Source organism: Nyctereutes procyonoides, unplaced genomic scaffold (genome assembly GCF_905146905.1).
Source record: "Nyctereutes procyonoides isolate TBG_1078 unplaced genomic scaffold, NYPRO_anot_genome, whole genome shotgun sequence".
Taxonomy (NCBI): Eukaryota; Metazoa; Chordata; class Mammalia; order Carnivora; family Canidae; genus Nyctereutes; species Nyctereutes procyonoides.
Window position 1 is genome coordinate 19,068,403 of NW_026575126.1, and position 25,550 is coordinate 19,093,952.

At 35.5% G+C, this 25,550-nt stretch overlaps 1 protein-coding gene across 3 annotated transcripts in view; it reads left to right on the top strand.

Annotated features, from left to right (window-relative positions):
• Positions 1 to 23,523, top strand: part of ZNF326 (zinc finger protein 326) — a 38,253-nt gene extending 14,730 nt beyond the window's left edge. For all 3 annotated transcript variants that reach the window (XM_055340194.1, XM_055340195.1, XM_055340196.1), the window contains 7 exons: positions 327 to 525; positions 5,155 to 5,266; positions 10,932 to 11,079; positions 12,933 to 13,032; positions 15,406 to 15,536; positions 17,566 to 17,661; positions 22,341 to 23,523. In XM_055340194.1, coding sequence (XP_055196169.1) covers positions 327 to 525; positions 5,155 to 5,266; positions 10,932 to 11,079; positions 12,933 to 13,032; positions 15,406 to 15,536; positions 17,566 to 17,661; positions 22,341 to 22,712 — 1,158 coding nt within the window. In that variant the 3' untranslated portion in view covers positions 22,713 to 23,523. The remainder of the gene's footprint in view (positions 1 to 326; positions 526 to 5,154; positions 5,267 to 10,931; positions 11,080 to 12,932; positions 13,033 to 15,405; positions 15,537 to 17,565; positions 17,662 to 22,340) is intronic.
• The last annotated feature ends 2,027 nt before the right edge of the window (positions 23,524 to 25,550 follow it).

Sequence of the window (25,550 nt, forward strand, 5' to 3'; positions counted from 1 at the left end):
AGTTGTACAAGTGGTAATATTCTGACAGGCACATATGTTGTTTATGATCTCAAGTAATTTTGAATGGTAAAAATTTAAAAAATAGGTAGGAAGTATCCTTATTTGTTCTACTGGAAATAAAAATACTAATTCACTGGATTTGGGTTCATGTAATAATTTTACAAAGCCTTTCAATGTGTTTATTCAGAGTGGACATGTAAAATTTAGTTACATTCTGGGGAATTTTCAGGTGAAAATTATTAGATAGGTAACACATAAAATTTGTGTGAATTCATACTTTATCTTTGGATGTTATGCTAATGTTTCTTGATTTCACAAATTTGCAGCATATGAGTGATTTTGGAAGCATTCATAGACCTGGAATTGTTGTTGACTATCAAAACAAACCCACCAATGTGACAGTTGCTGCTGCAAGAGGAATAAAGAGAAAAATGATGCAACCATTTAATAAGCCTGGTGGAACCTTTATCAAGAAACCCAAGCTAACAAAGCCTGTGGAGAAGATGAGCCTCAGCAAATCACCCAGTAAGTAAGAAAACATAACTGTTATGGCTTAAGGTACTTCCAATTTTTAAAAAAGTTTAGTGCTTTTAGATAATTTTCTCATGTTCATTTGACAAACTGCATAGTAATTACAATTGTAGAAACTAGATCTGTGAATCACCTAGTGTAGTTACTAATTGGTCACAAACATTGAAATTACCCAGAGATCCTTTTTAAAAATGTACATTCCTTTGTTCACCCCTCTTCCCTAAATGCTTATTTAGGATAGAATCAGAACATCTGTTTTAAAAGGCTTTTCACGTGATTTTGATTCAAAGTTTTGTCTTGAGTATTATATTTATTGTTGGGTGGTATCGATGAGGATGTAGTATTGTGCCATTACACAGAATCCTCTTAAGGGACAAAGGGGCTATTCATATATTTTCATGGTTTTTGGTACCAGGAAAAGGTGTATTTCTTCTGGAAAATTGTTTTTAATTTTGTGGGCATGACAACTCTTAGAGATAGTTATGTTTCCGTCTTTACAGTGTTAAAAAATCAAAAGCCAATCTGAAAATGAAATTAAGGGGCACCTGGGTGGCTTAGTCAGTTAAGCGTCTTGCCTTTGGCTCAGGTCATGATCTTAGCTCAGGGTTCCTCGGATGCATCGGACTCCCTGCTCAGCAGGGAGTGTGGTTCTCTCCCTCTCCGTTTCCCCCTGCTGGTGCGCTTGCACGCGCTCTCTCTCTCTCTCTCTCTCTCTCTCTCTCTCTCTCTCTGTCTCTCAAATAAATAAATCTTTAAAAACATTTCATTTGTGTTAGCATCAAGACTAAATACTGAGGAATAAATTTAACAAAATAAGTGTAGAACTTATGCCTCAAACTATAAAATATTGTTGAAAGAAGTTAATGATCCAAATAAATGGAAAAACTAAATAAATGGTTCAGAGATCAGCATTCTACCTTCTTTGCAAAAATTGACCAGTTGATTCTAAAGTTCACAGGGAATTGCAAGGGATCCACAATAGTGGAAACAATCCTAAAGAGAAAAATAAAATAGGAGGACTCACATTTCACCTTACCTGGAAAGACACAGTACTTTTCAGTCATCAAGGCAAAAATAAATATAAAAAAATAATAAGTAATTCAGTGTGCAAGTAAAAATAGACAAAATATTTGGTGTATGTTTTACTGCTACATGTTTTCATAAAGAGTGCCGAAGGGGATCCCTGGGTGGCGCAGCGGTTTAGCGCCTGCCTTTGGCCCAGGGCGCGATCCTGGAGACCCGGGATCGAGTCCCACATCGGGCTCCCGGTGCATGGAGCCTGCTTCTCCCTCTGCCTGTGTCTCTGCCTCTCTCTCTCTCTGTGTGTGACTATCATAAATAAATAAAAATTAAAAAAAAAGTTTAAAAAAAAAAAAAAGAGTGCTGAAAAAGATGTTTCCTGAGCTTTTATTTAGGTATGTCCTTGACTTCATCTAATTTGGTCAAATGTACTTGATTTCATGTAGAAATACATTATAAAGTTAAAAAATAAAATAGAACAACATAGATAAGTAACAGTATCTGCTTCTGAACTTTTTTTTTATAAAAAGACTTTACTGAGCTATGATTTGCAAACCCTACAATTCACCCATTTAAAGTCTGTAACTCACTGGTTTTTAGTGTATTCACAGATATATGCAAATATCACCATGTCAATTTGAGAACATTTTCATCATCTCACAGAGACCGGGTACCCTTTAGGCATTATCCCCTTCACACCCCATAGCCCAGAGCAACCACTAATTTACTTTCTACCTTTATTGATTTCTGTATTCTAGACTTTCATATGAAAAAAGTCATGTAGAATGTGGACTTTTGTGATAGGCTTCTTTCACTTAGCATAATCTTCCAAGATTCATCCAAGTTATGCATGTATCAGTACTTCATTCCATTTTATGGCTGGAAATATTCTGTTGTATGGATATATCATTTTCTTTATCCATTCATTCATTGATGGGTAATTGGGTTGCTTCTACCTTTTGGCTACCATGAATAATGCTGCTGTAAATATCTGTGTATAAGTTTTTGTGTGAACACATGTTTTCATTTCATATATCCTAGGTATATCTAAGAAATGAATTGTTGGGTCATACGGTAATTGTGTAATCATTTGAGGAACAGCATGTGTTCCAAAGGAGCTGGCACCATTTTACATTCCCACCAACAGTGTATGAGATTTCTGATTTCTCTGTATCCTCACTAAAGACTAACCAGTCTTTTTGATTCTAGCCATGGAGGTAGTATAAAGTGGTATCTTATTGTGGTCTTGATTTACATTTCTCTGGTGATTAATGGAAGGACATTTTTTTTCTTTTGCTTTTGGCTATTCATGTATTTTTCTTGGAAAAATGCCTGTTGAGATGCTTTGGTCACTTTTCAGTTGGGCTCTCTTTTTATTGAGTTGCCAAAGTTCTTTATATATTCTAGAGACAGGTCACTTTTCAGATGTATTCATATTTGTAAATTTTGTCTCCTACTCGGAGTTGCCATTTTACTCTTCTGATGGTATCCTTTGAAGCACAAAAGTTTTTAAATTTGATAAAGTTCAATTTGTCTATTTTTTTGTTGTTGCTCAGTTCTTTTTTTTTTTTTCTTTAAGATTATTTATTTGTTTATTCATGAGAGACACAGAAAGAGAGGCAGAGATACAGGCAGAGGGAGGAGAAGCAGGCTCTATGCAAGGATCCCAATATGGGACTTGGTCCCGGGAATCCAGGATCACACCCTGAGCCAAAGGCAGATGCTCAACCGTTGAACCACCCAGGTGTCCCTGTTGCTCAATTCTTTTGGTTTTCTAAAGAATTCCTTGCCAAATTCCAAAGTCATGAAAATATACTCCTGTATTTTCTTCTAAGAGTTTTATAGTTACAGTTTTTGCATTTAGGTTTTGCACTATCACTTTTGCATGTGGCTATCTGGTTGCCCAGTACCATTTGTTGAAAAGACTGTTCTCTCCCAACAGAATAATTTTGGCATCCCTGCTAAAAACCAGCTGACTATAGTTATACGAATTTATTTTTGGCTTCTCACTTCTGATCTATATATCTGGCTTTTCACTTCTGATCTATATATCTATATATCTGTCCTTGTGCCAGTACCACAAGGTCTTGATTACCATGGCTTTGTAGCAAGTTTTGAAATCATAGTGTGAGTCTTTCTATTTTGTTTCTCCTTAAAGGATTGTTTCCACTATTTTAGATCCCTTGCTATTCCCTGTGAATTTTATTTATTTGTTTGTTTGTTTGTTTATTTATAAAATGGCAGATTCTTTTTTTTTTTAAGATTTTATTTATTCATTCATGAGAAGACAGAGGCGCAGAGACAAAGGCAGAGAGAGGAGCAGGCTCCATGCAGGTAGCTTGATGTAGGACTCGATCCCGGGACTCCAGGATCATGCCCTAGGCCAAAGGCGGCACTAAACCACTGAGCCACCCAGGCTGCCCCCCCCCCCCGTGAACTTTAGAATCAACTTGTCATTTTTTTGTGAAGAAGTCGGAATTCTGACCGGGATTGTGCTAAATCTGTAGATCAATTTGGGAGGAGTATAACCATCTTAACAATGTTTTCAGATCTCTGAACCATCATTTATTTAGTTTTTCCATTTATTTAGATCTTTAACTTCTTTCAGCAATGTTTTATAGTTTTTGAAGTATAAGTTCTATACTTCTTTTAGTCTTGTTGATACTAACAAATGAAATGGTTTCTTAATTGTATTTTCAGATTGGCTTTTGATTTTTTTTTAACAATGTAAAGAAGGAAATGTCACTATTTCTGGAGTTGTCATGTCCACAAAATTAAAAGCAAAAGATTAAATTTAGTGCAAAAGCAAAAAGATTAATTTTCCAGAAGAAGCACACCTTATCCTGGTACCAGGAACCATGAAAAATAACTTAACTTTGTCCTCTAAAGGAGATTCTGTGTAATGGGACAATACTGTATCCTCAACGATACCTCCTAATGATAAATACAACACTCAAGACAAAACTCTGAATCTGAGTCATGTGAGAAGCCTTTTAAAACAGATAGATGTTCTGATTCCACCTTAAATAAGGATTTAGGGAAGAGGTGGATAAGGGTATGTGCATTTTTTTGAAGATCTATTTATTTATTTATTTGAGAGACAGCACAAGTAAAAAAAAAAGTGGGAGGAGGAGCAGGGAAGAAGGGGGGCGAATCTCAAGCAGACTCTTTCCTGAGCTCAGAGCCTGACACAGGCTCGATTTCACAACCCTGAGATCCTGACCTGAGCTGAAACCAAAAGTCAGAGGCTTAACCAACTGAGCCACTCATATGCCCCAGGGCTTGTGCATTTTTAAAAAGTATTTCTGGGTAATTTTATTGTTAATGACTGATTAGTACTATACTAGGTGATTCACAGACTTACTTCTACAATTGTGATTACTATGTAGTTTGTCATATGAACATGAAAATATCTGAAAGCACTGAATTCATGATAATGGTATTCAAATGAATGAAATTTCAGAAATACTGGTTAATCTCTGGTGAGTTCAATTTAGATTATAGTCACCAAGTAAACCTTGCATGTCTATACTTTATGAAGTGGAAACTTAAAAGGGAGAATGGAAAAGTGATTTTTAGTTTTGACTTTTGCTGATACTCTAGCAAAAACTGATCCTAAAAATGAAGAAGAAGAAAAGCGACGAATTGAGGCTCGACGAGAGAAACAAAGGCGCAGAAGAGAAAAAAACAGTGAGAAATACGGAGATGGATACAGGTTTGTGTTTAGTAGAGTCTGAAAATTGGTCTCATTAAAAAACATTTTCCTAAAAAACAAAACAAACAAAAACATTTTCCTAGAAAGTGCAGATACATCAACTGGAATGTGAAAAAATTCATGAGGTTCAAATGAAAAGGTTTGATAAAAGATTTTTGGTATTTATGTGCAGTCACCATTTAGAAAACATAAGAAAAAAGAGTTCCACTCATGGTATTCTAAAAATAAAAAATACTTGGAAATACGGTATTCTTAAAAAGAAATAACATGTCATAACATGAAGGAAACCACAAAATCTTGAGATTTGAGTACAGGGAGACAGTGATATTCTTGGATAGGAAAATTAAATATTAGAAATATAACAGGTGTCATCAATCTTGATTCCAAAGAAGGTTAGGTAAAAGAAGATTACATGAGGAGGTGTACTAGCTTTTCTAGATAATTGAAACATTAGAAAGCTGTATGTGGTCCTAGGAAAAGGTTATTAGTATGATAGAATTGTTAACTTGTAAGCGTATGTATTATATGTAAGAATATTTAATAAAAAAGAGGTTGGAAACAGAAGCAAAACTACTTAAAAAAAATGAACAGCTGAACAATAAGAAGAAAAATAGTTTAGATCTTATACCAGTGAAGATGAATCCAGGTGGATTAAAGAACATATACAATGGAAAATAACAGGAAACTTAAAATAGAATATTTATAAATAATTGCTGCAGAAGTCTTTTCTTTCTAGGCTTAAAAGTTACAGAGTAAATTATAAAGGAAATAATGACCACATTAATTTAAATAAAAATTTAAAACTTGAAAGCAAATGGACTTGGAAAACATAAACATAAGAAATGATTAATGTCTAAGATAAATGTCATCCAATTAGTATCTTTTTTTTTTTTTTTTTTTTCTGAGAGAGAGAAAGGGTGAGGGAGAGTGGGGGTAGAGGCAGAGGGAGAGAGAATCTTAAGCAGGCTCTGTGTTCAGCAAGAAGCCTGATGTGGGACTCAGTCTCACAACCCTGAGATCATGAGCTGAACTGAAATTAAGAACGGGGTGCCTAGTTGTCTGGGCCCCCCAGGCGCCCCCAACTAGTGTTTTTTATCTTTATTTTTAAAGATTTTATTTATTCATGAAAGAGAGAGAGAGGCAGAGACACAGGCAGAAAGAGAAGTAGGCTCCCCGTAAGGAGTCTGGTGCGGGACTCAATCCTGGATCCTGGATCTTGGGATCAGGACCTGAGCTGAAGGCAGACGCTCAACCGCTGAGCCATCAGCATCCCCCAACTAGTGTTGATTGGCTGAAGGAACAACAGCTATGTAATAATTTTACGGAAAATGTTGAAACTCATTGTAAGATAAACTAGAAATTTAAATAATAGCATGGTGTTTTATTAGTGAGGGGAAAAACAATATTGATTTACTAACAAGGATACAGTCAAAGCACACTATTATAATTTTGCTAGTAACCAAATAATATGATTATAATTACTGGGAAGCAGTTTAGTAGGTTATTTATTTATTAAGAAGGAAAGAGGGAGGGGCAGAGAGAGAGAGAATCTTAAGCAGGCTCCATGCCCAACTTGGAGTGAGCGCAACACAGGGCTTGATTTCACGACCCTGAGATCCTCACCTGAGCTGAAATCAAGAGTTGGAAGCTTAACTGATTGAGCCGCCTAGATGCCCCCAATTTAGCATTTTTTTAAAATGTCTTGAATTTTTTTATAGTCTGTGTTCTAAGAAAATAATATAAAAGTGTTAGAGTTTAATCTAAAGAGGTGCCAATGATAGCATTATTTATAATAGCTCCAAACATGAAACTAATACCAGCGATAACAAGTAGTCAAGTATGTTTAAGTTTTGACACTTGCCTTTATGGGTTCATAGGCCATTCTTGATAATGAAGGTTATAAAACCTGTAGTAACATGGAGAAAACAGGCAAAATAGAAAAAAATGGTATATACAACATGTAAAATATGCATGAAAAAGTCTAAAAGAAAACTTTTTTAAAGGGCAGAAATTGATATATTTTTCATCATCTTTCTCTGAAATCACTACTTATGTTAGGAAAATAAAGATTATAAAATTTTATTTTTATTTTATTTTTAGAAGATTTTATTTATCTATGAGAGACACACAGAGGCAGAGACATAGAGGGAAAAACAGGCTCCTCTCAGGGAGCCCAATGCAGGACTCCATCCCTGAACTAGGATCAAGGCCTGAGCTGAAGGCTGAGGCTCAACCTCTGAGCCACCCAGGTGTCCCAAGATTATAAAATTTTATTTTATTTTATTTTACTTTTTTTTTTTTTTAAAGATTTTATTTATTTATGATAGAGGCAGAGACACAGGCAGAGGAATAAGCAGGCTCCATGCTGGGAGCCCGACGCGGGACTTGATCCCGGGACTCCAGGATCGCGTCCTGGGCCAAAGGCAGGCGCTAAACCGCTGAGCCACCCAGGGATCCCCGGATTATAAAATTTTAAAAGTAAATTCAGTGTATTTTCTATTCAGAATGTAGTTTTGATTTTTTTAAGATTTTATTTATTTATTAGAGACACGGGGGGCTGGGGAAGGAGGCAGAAACACAGGCAGAGAGAAGCAGGCTCCATGCGGGGAGCCTGACGGACTCGATCCCGGGTCTCCAGGATCAGGCCCTGGGCTGAAGGCAGCGCTAAACTGCTGAGCCACCCGGGCCGCCCTAGTTTTGCTCTTTAAAAGTTAATTTGTTTTGTGTAGCATGAGGGGAATGAAATATTACACATTAGTGAATTTTCTAGATGTTTAAAACTTTGTTAGTTCTGAAGATAACATTTTAAGAGCAACATCTGCAGACCTTTCTGTGGAGATACGTTTTAAATTGTCCCTTTTCTTTCATCTTAAACAGGATATTCTTTGTTACTACTTGGTGGTTTTTTTTTTTTTTTTTAAGATTTTATTTATTTATTCATGAGACGCACAGCGAGAGAGAGGCAGAGACACAGGCAGAGAGAGAAGCAGGCTCCACGCAGAGAACCTGACAGTGGGACTTGATCCCGGGACTCCAGGATCATGCCCTGAGCTGAAGGCAGGCACTTAACCGCTGAGCCACCCAGGGATTCTCACTGTTTGGTTTTAGTGTAGTAAAACATTATGTTGATTTTATTTATGTAAAGTATAGTAAAAGAAAATTCACTTGCGTCTTAATTCCCAGATTTTTTTGTTTGCTTAGACTGTCTTTGATTTTATTTAGCAAGTTCGGTATTATAGTGCGCCCATAAACAACATGGGGGTTAGGGGTGCCAACCCTCCACACAGTCATAAATCCATGTGTAATTTTGGGTTCCCAAAAAACTGCTAATGGCCACCTGTTGACTAGAAGCCTTACTGATAACACAAACCCTTGATTTAACGCATATTTAGTATGTTACAGTATTATATACTCTATTACAATAAAGTAAACTAGAGAAAAAAAAATATTAAGAAAATCCTAAGGAAGAGAAGATACATTTACAGAACTGTGCTGTAAAAAATCTGAATACAGGGAATCTGTGCTTTGCAAACTCTTGTTGTTCAAAGGTCCTCTTGTATAATGTTGTACTTATATAATCTTTGTGTCCAACTTTAATAACTTTTTCCCCATGTTCTTTCTGATTTGTTACTCATAATTTGTTGGGACTTGAGAAACAATAGGATTAAGCTTATTAAGAATTAACCTATGAAAAGAAGTTCTAGTTTTAAGAAGCAGCTAGTTTTGGTCTTTGTGTTATCTCTCTCTGCCACTGTGGGTAGAATTCCTTCTTTTGACAGGGGTGGGAACAAATTAAAATGAACTTTCAGGCGCGTAGGAATCTGAAGATGATTTTACATTATAAGATTAATTTTTGTATTTACCCTATGAATACTTCCCCCTTTAAAAATTGTAGCTTTGGATAGAATATACCCATGTTAAAATAATAAATGTGTGACTTGGAGAAAATGGAAGAACTGAGCTTTCATGTAGCTGTTTCCTCCATAACTTTAAATATAAATCTGATGATATAAACCAAAGAATGTCAGTTCAATTAAATTGTCATTTAAGGAGAAGAATCATGTAAAATAGTCTAAAATTATTTTAATTTATCAGCAGTTTTGTTTTGATTTAGGAGGATAAGAGATTGACAGTACCTAACTATTCTTATGATACGTTCTTTTTGGATAATTGAATGCTTTCAATATAATAAGCGAATCTGGGGGGGAAGGGGACAGAGGTGTGAGAAGTACAGACAGACAACAGTATGTGGGGAAGAGTGCCAAAAGAGAAGTACAAAGTGTCTTACAAGAGAACACTAGGAGTGCAGGAGTGTAGTGTAGGAGTGCAGGAAAATCAGGGACATGGATGGAGGCAGTATTTGAACTGATTCAGGAAGGGTAGGATTGCGTAGGAGCTGTTTGGCAGCCCAGGTGGAGGACATGGCTCGAGGTCATAGCAAAGAAATGGACATTTCATTGATATTCAGGAAATGGTAAGCTGTGTAGATTGAAAATGAATCTTAGTGGGGGTTGAAAATGTAATCTAATTTAAAAAGTGAAAACATACGGTGTGCCAGATACTGTTAAAAGTATTTAATGGGTAAAGCCAGAAGGAAACAGGAGAGATTAAAAACTTTCTTAAATGCCAACTGAAGGTGTTTTGGCTTTGTTTTTTGAGGTGTAAGTCTGTGAAGCCAAAGAAGTCTTTTGAGCAGTGAAGTGTTGTTGCCTCCTTTAGGAAGTGACAGTAATTTATCGAATTACTCCTATGTGCCAGAGATTGTTCTAAGGGCTTTCTATTTTTAATTTTTTTAAGCCTCACAATACTTCTGTAAGGGTTCTCATATCAATAAGACAAGAAAGCTAAGACCCAGTGAAGTTAAATAATTTTGACCAATGTCACATAAGAGGATATAACCCCAGCAGTAGGCTCTAAGTCCCATAATTTAAACCAGGAAAATAAATATAATAGTGGTATAAAGAATTAATTAATTAGAAAATGGAAACTGGAGACAAACCAGTTAAGAAACTGTTGTCATTAAAAAAAAAAAAAAGAAACTGTTGTCATAATTCAAGGAAAAGGAAGTAACAAGAATATGTTAGACAGGAACACTTCATGGGAGGAAAACGGGAAATTCATAGTGGAGTGGCTCCTGAGCTTCTAAATTTGTCTAGTTCAGGCTTATCAGTCATCCTGAAGTGGTCCTTAGAGGGCAGGCTTTTTTTCACCCAACAGCTCTAAGGGAGTGAATTATGGTTGTCTGATACTCCATTTGGCTTTGTTGATACTGCCTTAGTGGATTGCAAGCTTGAGAGTGGAACAGAATATAAAGTAAGTAGTGGAACTTTGGGACTTGATATTTTTTGAAGTTTGGTTTGGCTTTCTAACTAGTCTAGGCTTGAAGTGGATAGTTTAGGACTAGATTAAATAGATCCATTGATTCCATCATTTGTACCCAGAAGCTCCAGGGTGGGCCAGAAATGCAAAGTGGTATAGTAACAGTGTTGTTCAAATAGGTATTTAGAGAAATACTGGTTTTTCTGACTTCAGCTAAATTTAGATCAACTGTAAAATGGAATAAAGGAAATCATTTATGCTGGTAAAATTAGTTTCATTGGTATGGTCTTAGGAAGTCTAAGTAAATAAAGCTATATTTAAAGAAAAACTTTTTTTTTCTTTGTAGAATGGCATTTACGTGTTCATTTTGTAAATTCCGAACGTTTGAAGAAAAAGATATTGAACTACATCTGGAAAGTCCTTCACACCAAGAAACACTAGATCATATTCAGAAACAAACCAAATTTGATAAAGTAGTTATGGAGTTTTTGCATGTAAGTAGCTGTTTTTATTTTATTTTATTTATTTTTTAAAGGTGTAATTTATTTATTCATGAGAGACTCACAGAGAGAGGCAGAGGGAAAAGTAGGCTTCCTTCAGGGAGCCTCATTTGGGACTTGATCCTGGGACTCCAGTATCATGACCTGAGCCAAAGGCAGACACTTAATCACCTGAGCCACCCAGACGCTCTAAGTAGCTGTTTTTAAGGCGAGAAGCACTTTATCTTATTTTTTACTTTTTCAATTTCCCATCTCTCTCCCATTTTAAGTTTCTAAAGATTTAGTTTATTGGTTTTTTTTTTAATTTATTGTTTACGTAAAGTTTTTTAAAAAAAATTAACTCAGAATTAGATGTTAATTCCTCTGTAATAAATATTAGATTTGTAATGTGAGAGAACATTTTATTTTTTACAGTGGTTTCTAGCAGAGGTGTCAGGAAAAGAATTCTTTTAACAACTATTTATTGATGTAGGTCAGGTATCATTCAGTGACAGTCTACTGTGTACTTTGTGCTATTCTGGGTACTTTCATTCATTGTTTCATCACAACTTTTTATTTTGAAAGATCATGCTCAGAGTAGTGTAGTGACTTTCGGTTAAATGGCAATATGAATTCAGAGCCAGAGAGTGGGTGTCTATTTGGTATCTTTTATATTATCAGCATGTGGTCACCAGTTCAACAGTTTTTTCTTGAATACTTGAAAAAAGATGCTGTTCAGGGACCAAAGACACAGCGGCCACCCTCTGTGAACTAACAGTAATTGAAAGGGGAACACACTTTGTATATCCACAGATGGCACAGTTAAGTTGAAGGGCCAGGAGTGAGAGTATAGACGGGTTTTGGAGAAGGGGAGGATAGTTGGGGCCAGGGATGTGTAAGGACGGGATTAGAGCTGGACTGCTAATTGTACACACAGTTAATTTGGGCAAAAGCATGGAATTGTTACAAGGTTAGAAATAGAGTGATCATTCATTCCTCCATATCCTTGCAGAATTGTGTGCCTCTCAGAATATTTTCTTCTGTAATTTCATTCCTTAACTGGTTCCTACTTGTCATTTAGGACTTAAGTACTCAAATGCCCTGAGAAGACCTCTTAACTATTCCAGCTCTCTTTGATTTCTCTTGTTATTTATGCCTAAAATATATATTTTTTTTCTTTTAAGGTTTTTATTTAAATTCTAGTTAGTTGACATACAGTACAGTATTGGTTTCAGGAATAGAATTCAGTGACTCATCACTTATATACAACACCCAGTCATAACAAGTGCCCTCCTTAATACCCATCACTCATCTAGCCCATCCCCCACCCACCTCCTTCAATTCTTAGTTCTCAGTTGTTGAGTCTCCTTTGGTTTGTTTCCCTTGCTCCTTTTTTCACCCTTTTTCGGTGTTCATCTGTTTTGTTTCCAAGTTAAATTTAATTTGTCATATGAGTGAAAGGAATCCCATGGTATTTGTCTTTCTCTGGCTTATTTCACTTACCATAATACATTCTAGCTTCATCCACATCATGGCAAATGGCACAGTTTCATTCTTTTTGATGGCTGAGTAATATTCCACTGCACATATACATCACGTCTTTATCCATTGTATCAGTTAGTGGACATTTGGGCTCTTTCCATACTTTGCCTATTCTTGATATAAAATACATTTTGAAAGTAAATACTTTTTATAAGTGTCTGAGTAATCTTTATATTTCACAATAGTCTGTTTCAACTGAATTGTACACTCCTTCAGAACAGACGTTAGTTCTTATGTAACATGTTATCTTCGATAGGCTGACTTTGGTGCTAAGCATATTCTGAGAGCTCACTGAAAACTTTTTTTCCCCCTATTTTATTTTATAGGAATGTATGGTGAATAAATTCAAGAAAACATCTATTCGTAAGCAACAGACAAATAATCAAACAGAAGTAGTTAAACTAATTGAAAAAGATGTTATGGAAGGTAAGTATTTAAACAAATTATTTTAGAATTTTACATGTATATTTTACATACTATACCCTATATCAGTGTAAATGATGCCCATTAGAGTGATCAGGTTCATAATCATATGTGGTAGCTGTGAGTTGCTTATTAAAGATGAACTCCTTTGACTTTCTTTTCCCATGTTTGCAAGTTTATCACTGTCTACTGTTACGTCTCTCACTTCAGTTTTGCAAGGAAAATCAGCTTTTCCTTTATATGGAAGTGAATTCTTCCATCTGTCCTCTGTTTTATTCCTTTTCATCTCTCTAAGGACTTTTGCTCTAATAGTGAACTCTCCTTTTTTTTTTTTAGTTTGTCTTTCTCTGTTTCTGAAGCCTATGCTTTCATCTTAAAAAAAAATCTCCAAAGGAACAAAGGAAAAGAAAAATAGACAATAGTTCCCCTAAAACCTGCTTTTCTCCTTGAACAACCATGCTGCTTTAAGCATAGTCCACATCAATCTGTTTATTTACTACCCATTACTATTTCTCCACAGTAGACCACTTTCTGCTACCAGTGGTCTACTAAAACTGCTCTGATCTATCAGATTCCCAACACCAGCTTCTGTAGGTTCTTCTGAATCATTATCTTCTGCAACATTTTTCACTCTTCTTTGTGAATCTGCTTTCTCCCCCCAGGTTCCATGGTATCTCACTGTCCTAATGTTCCTTATTTCTCTGACGTTTTATTTGTGCTTCTCGGGATCCCTGGGTGGCGCAGCGGTTTAGCGCCTGCCTTTGGCCCAGGGCGCGATCCTGGAGACCCGGGATCGAGTCCCACGTCGGGCTCCCGGTGCATGGAGCCTGCTTCTCCCTCTGCCTGTGTCTCTGCCTCTCTCTCTCATTCTGTGTGACTATCATAAATAAATAAAAATTAAAAAAAAAGTATTTATTTGTGCTTCTCTTTCTCTACAAGGCTTTCAGAAGTTGGTATTGGAACTAAGGACTATTTTGTCCTTATTTCCATTATCTTCTCTTTTGTATTCTTTCCTCATGATTCATGATGATTCCTGTGCAGAGCTTAAATTAACACCTTTATGTTGATTACCTAAACATTTATATCCTTAGCACAGATCTCTCCTCTGAACCCTAGTCTCAAACATCCAACTGCCTATTGACTTCTCTCTTTAACAGTTTTACAGAAACAGTGTATCAAAAAAATTTGTAGACGCTTTGAACATCCTCCATCCCATAAAGAAAACAAAACAAAAACTCAACAGACCTATCTTTTAGTAATCTTGGAGCATGGCCCCCACGATCAAAGCCAGAAGTATAAAGTTAGTCCTAAGCAATTTTACTTTACTACATCTATAGTATTGTATCTTATCAGTTGCGTCCTTTATTTATTTTTTAAAGATTTATTTATTTATTTATGATAGACATAGAGGTTGAGAGAGAGAGAGAGAGAGAGGCAGAGACATAGGAGGAGGGAGAAGCAGGCTCCATGCCGGGAGCCCGATGTGGGACTCGATCCCGGGACTCCAGGATAGTGCCCTGGGCCAAAGGCAGGCGCTAAACCGCTGAGCCACCCAGGGATCCCCAGTTGCGTCCTTTACATATCGTTTAAGTCTGTTCTTTACTTCTTTAAATATTGCATTTGTTCAAATCTCTATCTGTTCTCTTGGCAATTATATTATTTTCTTAACTAGTTTCCTCACTCCCAGTCTTTCTTACCTCTAATTCTGCATGATTATATTACTTCAAGGGAAAAAAAAGGAATTTTAGCTGGTTCCCCATCCTCTATAGGATAAATTTCAAATTCCTATGCTTGGTATGCAAAGATCTCCATGGTGTAGGCCCTGCTCTTTTTCTCTTTTGTCTCTTCTTTATTCTCAGTGCCCCAGCCATACTGAATTAAATGCCCATAAAATGCCATTTTCTCTCACACCTTTCCCTTGCATATATTTATACCTTCACCAGTAATAAATATTGATCACCAGTGATATTTTGTTTCTTGTGAATCCAATTTTGACATCTTTTTCCCTATCCCTGTCCACCCACATTTATTATCATGGAAATTCTTTTTTTTACTACAAAATCACCATTTATCTTCTTTTATATTATGTATTTGGGAGATGGACTTCTAGGCCTCAAAACATGATTGGATAATATGATTAGAAAATATAATTATACTTTTTAATTTTATCTCTTATTCATATTTTTAATCTATATGTATTTATATGCCGATTTATGAGATGTAGAAAAACTCAACATAACCTACATACTTTGATCCTTTTTTTAGATGAAGGGGGTTATAAATAACCATGGAAACAAAACAACAACTTGTTTTGTCAGAAATAAGAATATGTGTAAATCATTACTTTTCTTGTTAATAACTGGCTTTTTTGGTTAGGTGTTACTGCAGATGATCACATGATGAAAGTAGAGACTGTTCACTGCAGTGCATGCAGTGTGTATATCCCTGCTTTACATGGTTCAGTGCAGCAGCACTTAAAATCTCCTGATCATATCAAAGGAAAGCAGGTAAGTTTTGATCTATTTTAATGAAGTCATTGAATTATTCATCAATCTTTTATTGTCTTTTAAAGGCCATTGTTTCATAGCTACTTGCTTGCATACAGCTTTCTTAATCTCATGTGTAAAAATCTGTAAAGATACCTAGAGAGGCAGTATAGCATAGTAGTTAAGCATGGTGGTTAAGATTGGGCTCTGAAGCAAGAATTTGTGGGTTCGAATTCTGGTTCACTGTATAACATGTGGTAAGCAAATGAATTAACCTTTCTTTGTCTAAGTTTCATTATCTGTAAAATAGGGGTGGATAATCATTTTACTTTTACGTGACTGTTTAAAGATTAAGTTAAAGTATGAAAAACACTTAAAATGGTTCCTGACTAGTGTAAGCTTATATAATGTAAGGCTTCAGGAAATCATACTCCTTGAACTGACCCCCTTTTTTAAGTTGATACAAAACAGTTTTAAATGAGAAGAGGGAGGCCTTGAGGGAGGGAAGGAGAGAGAGAGGGAGACTGTGTGTATTATAGATTTAAAAAAAAAAATGTGTGGCCTCCATCCCCCTGATGGCTGGGAAAAATAAACTAGTATTATCAGTTACTATCAATCATTATGTTTCTGATTAGAATTTACTCAAAAATTCTTGGGAAAATGTATTGTTTTCTTTCGATTGGTGGTGTATTTCTGCTTTTATGTTGGTTGATTTTATAAAGTCCAATTTCAAACAAGCTAGTTTATATTGTTGGAAACTAGCTTGTTTGAGAAGCAAATTTAAAAATTCAAATATCAAAGACTTAAGTTTTATGTTTAAGATTTATTTATTTATTTATTCATTTATTTTAGAGAGAGCATGTGTCAGTGAGCAGGGGGAGGGGCTGAGGGAGCAAAAAAATCCTGAAGCAGACTCTCAGTTGAGTGTGGAGCCCCACTTGGGGCTCAGTCCCAGGACCCTGAAAACATAACGTGAGCTGAAATCAAGAGTCGGCCACCTAACTGAGCCACTCAGGCTCCTCTAAAGACTTAAGTTTTAAATAGAGCATACCTGAGTCTTACATTTATGTTTTGTATGAATGTGGTCCTCATTTAACTCAGACATTGTTAGCCACTTTAAGCACATATCTCCTTTGAAAAATGTTTGTCCTGGGACCCCTGGGTGACTCAGCGGTCGAGCATCTGCCTTTGGCTCAGTGGGTGATCCCAGAGTTCCAGGATCAAGTCCCACGTTGGGCTCCCTGCATGGAGCCTGCTTTTCCCTCTGCCTGTGTCTCTGCCTCTCTCTGTGGGTCTCTCTTGAATAAATAAATAAAATCTTTTAAAAAAAATTAAGTAAAAACTTTAAAAAAAATAAAAATAAAAAAATGTCCTTTCTCTTCTCTTTTGATATTCTCTTGACACCTTTTTGGTAACTAGACATTCCATATTATTACCATTCCTCCTTTGTATAATATAGTCTTCTGCTAAATACAGTCCAAAGGAGGACTAATTACTCCAGTAACATGAAAAATTATTCTTTCTTTCTTTTTAAAAAATATTTTATTTACTTATTTGATAGAGCAAGAGAGCACAAGTGGCATGAGGGGCAGAGGGAGAAGCAGACTCCTCACCAAACAGAGAGCCTGATGCAAGGCTTGATCCTGGGGCTCCTGAAACCGTGACCTGAGCCAAAGGCAGACAACTTAACTGACTAAGCCACCCAGATACCCCCATTCTTTTCTTTTTTGATAGCATGAAAATTAGTAATTGGAATAGTTAGGGCAGGGGGAAGTGCATGTAGAGTAGGAAGGAGAGAAAGCAACTGTCTAGTAGGTCTAGACATTTATTTGGTGACTGTTTTTTAAGGAGTCTGATTGGCTTATTGAATCTTTATTCTTTGATTCCATGGATGATTTAGATTGTGGTCACAGTAGCCATTGTTGCTTTATAGCTTAATTTGCCAGAAAGTAAATCATTTAAGTCTAATAATTTGAACATACAATATTAATTATAGAAATGTTTTCATGGAATAGTTTTCAAGTACCTCAGTGTATTCTATTTTTCATAGGCTTATAAGGAGCAAATAAAAAGAGAGAGTGTCTTGACTGCTACAAGCATTTTAAATAATCCAATAGTGAAGGCGCGATATGAACGTTTTGTTAAGGTAAGATATTAGGGCAAACCTTTTTAGGTTATATCCTTGTATCTTTATAATTAAATGGTGACATAGTAACTATGATGTGTAGATATAGTGCAATATTAAGAATTTTACTTAAATCTTGCATGTAGATAAAATATCTTTTTTCCTAATTGTTGGGTGAGGAAACAAGCCATTCCTCCCTTATCTCTCTCTCAACTGTGGATCATTTGAGAGATATGCAGGAGTCTGATAGAAGTTCAAAATGTCAGCTTTATTCTTCATTTTTAAATAAAGGACGACTTAGGGGATATGTCTTATGTGTGTAGTTACTTACTGTGGAACTTCTGTATTAAACTTCTAAGTTAGATAAACTTAACCTCTCCCCAGCCTCTGTTACTGGTTCAGGTAGACAGCAGTAGGCTTCCTCTAGTTTATCACATGGCCTACAGTAGACTAGAATGTACCTTTTCTGTTGCTAGGAAGACCCAAAAGAGGGGACCCGGAAAGGCTAAGTTGTACATGCCCAGTTTCTTCTTCTAAGCGTACTAATTGGATAAGTTATTCTTCTTCCTTGGATAAAAGTTGGAGGGGAAGCAGGAGGTCAGATATGCTGCTTCAGAAAAAGCTCCCTCATAGAATCAGGAGGCCAGCAGGTTTGCCCCAAATGTTAGTTAATGCAGATGTGAACAATTGGGTACACCTGGTACACTGCTTATTAGAATTTTTAACTATATGTTATTGTGGTATTCCTTCTTCACATAAAATTCTTTACATATTATATATACTTTACAAATAAGAACTTGTATGTCCAGTTCCTGAATAATACTATTTTAGAGGTTAGCTTTTGAGTCTTTGTAAGATAATACCTCATTTAAAATCATCCTACAGTGAAGAGAGCCATTATGTTGAAAATTTGTAAATGTGATATTTATATTTGTAACTAAATCTTGATTTTATGGATTAGCGAAGTTTTGTTCATTTTGACTATTGTAGTGATTAACAGGTGCTCTGTAAAAAAGCCTGGTATATATATTTAATGACCATTAACATACATGTCAACCAAGTGACTTAGAAGCTAAATAAATCTCAGTTCTTTCAGCTTATTCCTGAGGGGTCCCATTTTCTAATATGTCATATTTGTCATTTTAACTACATTATTGATACCGTTTTTAAAAGGTGAATGCAAAAATTATAACAGAGTAATGCAATAAAAAAAAAATAGTGACTACAGACCTAACTGAAATTCAGTTTTTTGGGAGATATGGCATCAAAAAGGTAAGAGCGTCATTGTTAAATTAGAAAAAAATTTGATTTTTATCCTTGCTATATATCACAAACTTTTGAGAAGTTAATGATGGTTTCTTTTGATGTATGAAAGTAATATTTAATGAGATAAGAATACAAATGGGACTTCTCAAGCTACACTTGAGTCATTTCATAGAGTGTCCTGCTTATGGGAATATTGTTGAGAAAGTACCTGAACTGAGAACTCTTCTAGAATTTTTCCCTATGAATGTGATCCACGGACCAGCAATATTGGCCATCTCCTGGGGGTTCATTAGAAATGCAGTTTCATTTGAACAAGATCCCAATTGAATCATAGACATGTTAAAATTCAAGAAGCACTGGTGTGCCATTTCTCACTGGTATCCCTTTGTTCACCTTTCCTCTCTGCTGTCTTCCCTGTTGTTATTCCACAGAACATCCTCTGCCCATGGTTAGCTCTGGTCCTCATTTAAAACTCTTTCACCATTAAGTTCTCTGTTTGACAAAATATCTTTTTAATCTTTGTCCTGTGAAAATAACCAGTTTGTCACTTTCTCCCATTTCTCCAACCGTATCACCTGTTCTACCTTCACACCCTTGCCTGGATATTCATGGTCAGACCTTACAACAAAGCAGTGCTGCTGTTCTAAAATTCCTCACTTGTTCTACCACTTAGCAGTTCCCAGCACTATGCCTGTGTCTATGGTTGCCTTTATTAACGGTCTCGCTACAAATGTCATGGAATTGGACCAGTACTGTGTATCCTAGATGGTCATTGCAGTTCACAGTAATTTTGCTTCTTACCAGTCAATGTAATGGGCTTCCTTCAGTGATTGTTTCAAAGCTTTTCCACTCTAGATTTCATCCTTATCCCTTTACTTCCCATGTTCTTACCACTTCTTTTGCTTTAGGGAGATTGAGACCATTAGATGTGAACTGTAAGTTTTCTCCTTTTTGTGTTAGATTTATGTACCTTAGTCTCACCTTTATTGTTATCTGTGAAGAAAGATAACCCCCTTTTTGCCCTTCACCTATGTTCTTGTTTCATCAATTTTCTTTCTCCTTGCTGGCATCTTACTTGTTCCCTGTTTATTTTATTCGTCTGCAACAGGCATGCTTATAATCATAAGGTCCCTAAACTAAAAACGACTTAACCTTTCATACTCTGCCCCTTCCCATCTTACCTTTCTCTTATCACTGTACTTTAAAAAGGTAGTTTATCTTGCATTGCGCTCTCTAATTTCTCTATATTATCCATTCTTTAACCTGGTAGTTGTCAGTTGGAGATGGGTAATTAGAATTCCCTGTGAAGCTGAAATCAAACAAAAAGCTGCCTAGGCCCCCTTTAAGACCTTCTGAATTAAGAGTTTCCCAAACTTCTGATTAATATCTCGTGAAATGCTTCCTAAGTATGCAGTTCAGCAGATCTCTCTCCTGGAAATTTTCATTCAGAAAGTCTGAAATTGATTCAAGAACTTGGGTTTTTAGCGAGAAGTCTTAATTCTTGACTGAATTAGAGTCTCAGAGTGTGGAACGTGGACTTGTGGTTTTTGGGAGCTTAGAACAATAATGAAGATTTACTCTTGGGCAGTCATTGCTGTCCGATTTCATGTACATCTACTTTTGGATCTGCTCTAAAATAACTGGTGACTTAATTTTCAAATACATTTTTTTTAACATTTTGTTATTTACTATTTTAAACATACAAAAATAAAAGGGATAGTGTAATAAATCCCTCAAGTACCCTCATTCAACCTTAATAATTAACAACTCTAGTGACCTTTTTCAGTTCTTTTCTAGTATTACCTGTTTTATTTGACACTGTTAATCTGTCACTTATTCTTGTAACTTTGTTTTGCTGGATAATATTTTACTATCCTGAGTTTCCTCCTGCACTTTTTTTTTTCTCTAGCTTTTGTCCTGTGTATAGGCATTGACTTTTCAGTGGGTTTTATCATCAGCGCTTTTATTCTTACTTCTTTGGCCCTTTTATTCTGCTTATTTCCCTGGCTTCAGTATTCACTCTGTGCAAACAATTCACAAATTTAAATGTTTTACTTTGAACTCTCTTGAATTGTGAATTTAAAGCTGCCTCTTAGACATTTAGACATATTAAATTCTAATTATATAGAGCATATATTTGCTTCCACTTTTCCCATCTTAATTTACATATTCTGTTAATATGCTGCTACATCTTTTACACTTTCCTGAATTATTAGAGTAACTCCCTCACTAATATTTCTTCTCTTGCAACTTCAGTTCATCCTATGCTTTCTACCTGATGGATCTTGAAGTAGAGTACCAGTCTTTTTTTTTTTTTTTTAATTATTTTAAAAAAGATTTTATTTATTTATTAGAGAGAGAGAGACAGAGAGACAGGTAGAGGGAGAGGCAGGCTCCACGCAGGGAGCCCGATGTAGGACTGGATCCCGGGTCTCCAGGATCACGCCCTGGGCTGAAGGGGGTGCTAAACTGCTGAGCCACCAGGCTGCCCTAGAATACCAGTCTTATACTTTACTGTTTAATAAACTTCATCGCCTCTTCATTTCTTACTGTATTAATATAGCCTTCTGATATGGCCTAGTTTATGAGACAATCCAGACACATAATTCAAGTATTTATAAAAATTAAAATAATAAAGTTGTATCTGTGAATGTTAGTAAATTACAGATTTTTTAAAAAAGATTTTATTTATTTATTTGAGAGAGAGACCACAGGAGTAGGGGCAGAGGGAGAGGGATAGGCAGACTCCCTGCTGAGCAGGGAGCCCAGTGCAGGGCTCGATCCCAGGACCCTGAGATCATGACCTGAACTGAAGCCAGATGCTTAACCGACTGAGCCACTAGTGCCCATAGTGAATTAAATATTTATCTACTTACCATAAAGAAAAAGTAAGGTGTATCCAATAGGTACCTGATTTTCATTCATTTGAATTTTTAAAAAGACCTGATTGTCATTTGAGTGTTTTATAGAGATCCTGCCACAGTACGTAGTAGATTGAATCGTGGCATAATTTAGTAGAACATAAATCTTTTCTTTATCTACTTTGTTCCTACTAAAACTCACAAATTTACTTTTGTCAAATGATTTTAGAAATTCAGTTAGGAAAATGTGGCCTTTGACTGTTCCAGTTTATGGAATGTATAGTAATGCTTTTAGTAATTTATATACCCATTGTGATATGAAAATAAGTACTGAATAAATATTTAGTGGATTTGTCATAAGTTAAAATAAAAAGTTTCAAACTGTATTTATTTTTAATGTCACAGCAAATAAGTTCACTGATAACAAAGATGAATGTCCTGATTATTTATTTATTTATTTATTTATTTATTTATTCATTCATTCATTCATTCATTCATTCATTCATTCATTCATTTATATTATTATTTTTTAATGTCCTGATTTTAAAAGCTGTTTTTCCTTATGCTTTGTAGGGTGAGAATCCTTTTGAAATTCAAGATCATTCTCAAGATCAACAAATAGAAGGAGATGAGGAAGAGGAAGAAAAAATTGATGAACCTATTGAAGAAGAGGAGGAGGAGGAGGAAGAGGAGGAGGAAGTGGGGGAAGTAGAGGAAGCAGAAGAAGTGGAGGAAGCAGAGGAAGTGGGAGAAGGAGGAGGAGAAGAAGGAGTGGGAGACACAGAGGAAGCAGGGGACATAGAGGGAGTGGGGGAAGGAGAGGCAGTGGGGGAAGGAGAGGCAGTGGGGGAAGCAGAGGCAGTGGGGGAAGGAGAGGCAGTGGGGGAAGGAGAAGCAAAGGAAGAGCCTGTTAACTTCCCTGTTGACCAACCTGAAGAAAATTAAATATACGGTGTTAGTCAGATTTAAAAGAAGCTTTAAATTTCTCTCCTAATATGGAAAAGGGTAAGAATTTTAATAGTTTAAAATATGAGAATTAACACCCATGTTGCATGCATTCCACACATTCAAATTTGTTTTATATAATTTCTAAATGTTTGCCATTTTGTTTAATAAAATGAAGGTAAGACTATTTTAGTTTAGTTTTTATAGCTACCAAACTTAGATTAGATAAATTGTTTGTATAATTTTTAAGCTTAATTTTTATTACTTTATTGGTGTTAAGGATAACAGATGTGTATTGTTAGTATATCTACTTAATCATTTGAACTTAAATGCTGCTGTTGGGAGTATATATTCAAGTGTGCATTAATGTTTTGAATACTTACCCTAGAAGAGATAAATTGGGCAAGTATTTTGTGCTCTGTGTATTTTTTTACGGCATTGGACATTGAATAGTAATTTGCGTTAAGATACGCTTAAAGGCTTTTTGTGACCATGTTTCCCTTTGTAGCAATAAAACGATTTTTACAAAAACCTTCCCTGGATTAGCAATTTTAAATGAAACCATTAATCAATTAAATGAGTAAAATGAGGTTTTTGCCTTAATGTAGGAGTTTAGCTCACATAAATGAGAAGAGTTGAATTTAAAAAAATTACTTCAATCATTTTTTAAAAGTACTACTAAAATATTTTTTAGCATATTTCAAGTTGAGGTCAGTCTACAACTGACTTGTTTATACTTGTTTTAATTTCTTTTCTTTGTGCCTGTGTCAGATCTTGAAATCTTCTTGAAAATACATTTGGATACAAATGATTTTATATTTGTGTTAGTTCTTTTGTCGTGTCTGTTTTTAGCTGAAGAACCAAGAAGCAAACTATCTCTTTTCTAAAAAAGAAATATTTCTCTCTTGAATATTTCTCTTTTTAAAAAAAAAAAAAACTTTCTGTGGTTTGTAGGCTTATATACACTGCAAAAGAAGATGAGATTGATAGATGGTCTATTTTCACATGACCATCTCTGTCACTGAAAAGTAGTGCTCTTGTTTCTTTGAATCTTTATTCTGGCTTCTTTTGAGAGGGGGACTTGCAGTGAAATAAGTTAGCTTCTCAAAATTTTGAGGTATTGAGTGGATGAATATATGGGAATATTATGTAATTTTAAAGCATTAAGTGCATGAACATAAAGGCATTTGTAGAATTTCACAGGTAATTTCTCTTTTTGCATACAAAGCATTTAAAACTGCATTTTGGGGGGCTAATATGGGTTCATTGTTGGGAGCTGGATTTGTATATCTTTACGCTTTAAATCCTTTGTATCCACTTATAGGGATTTATAGCCAAGTAAGAGAAGGTTAGTTGAAGACTGGAGAAATTTGGATCCCAGCTAAGAGTCTGATATTTAAATAGGCTTCAGAAAGCCTTTGTGCTCAGGAGTTAAAATTTTAAGGATAGTAGGACTTGATCAGTGGTCTTGTTTCTCATTTATTTACTTTTTATTTAATTTCTCCTTTACTTAAAAATATTTGTGTAAGGGTAAGATAAAAGGAGAACAGATCCATTCGGATTATAATTAGTGGGTTCTTTTCACAGTAGGGAGGGTGTTTCTTTTTTTTTTTTTAAGGGTGGCCCTAGTAATTTAAGATTTAAAATTTTCAGAAAGAATCCTGTATAAGAAGAATGTGTGTAACAACTTCCAAGAAATTCATTCATTCATTCATTCATTCATTCATTCATTTATTTATTTATTTATTTATTTATTTATTTATTTATTTATTTATTTATTTATGATTTTTAAAAGTAATCTATACCTGGCATGGGGCTCAAATTCCGAAACCTCGAGATCAAGTCACATGCTTCACTGAATGAGCCAGCCAGGTGCCCCGTAAATGTTTTAGAATAAAAGATAAATAACATCTAAGTAGTAGGTTTTGTGGGAAACATGTAAAAACCTTTGTTCAGACTAGCTTACTTGCGAGGTATTATTATTAATAAAGTATATTTTGTTGTACTTCAGAAATTCAAATTTATGTGTATCCTATTAGATAATTTATAGATAATTTGCAGACAGATTAATTTTTGTGACCCTTAGAGTTTATATTTTCAGTACTATTGTGATAAGAGTTTATGATATCTTTAATAATCTTTCAATTTCTGTTATCCAAGTATTACTTGTTTATTAAAGAGCTAAACATGTAGTTCTAATAATCAAAGAAATTTATTTACACCTCATACAGTTGTTTAAGCTGGATGCCTAGCAGCATCTGACCTATATGGTCTTCCCTTTTTATTATGTCTCACCTCCAGTCTATTGGAAAGCCTGTGTTTTCTATTTCTAAAATTTATCTGCCCCCTCTTCCACATCTGCTGCTACCAATCCCACTTCAAGTCCCCATCATCTCTTTCCTGGACTATCCAAATAGTTCATTAACTAATCTTGTTTCTAGTATTGCCCTGTTAGATTCAGTTTTCCACACAGAAGTATGATCTTCTAAAAATATAATTTGGATAATACTAACCTCCTGCTTTTTGTATCTGTACAATCCAAACTCCTTATCATGGTAATCAGGACTGGCTTAGTGTTCCTGCTTTATATCATACTGTTCTTCTCACCAGCCATGGCAGCCTTCTGTTTTTAAATGAAGCTCTTTTTTGTTTTATGGGTTTTTTTTTAGGATTTTATTTATTTTTTCATGAGAGACAGAGAGAGAGGCAGCGACATAGGCAGAGGGAGAAGCAGGCTTCCTGCGGGAGTCCAATGTGGGACATAATCCTGGGACTCCAGGATCACGCCTTGAGCCGAAGGCAGACTCTCAACGACTGAGCCACCCAGGCCTCCCGCAA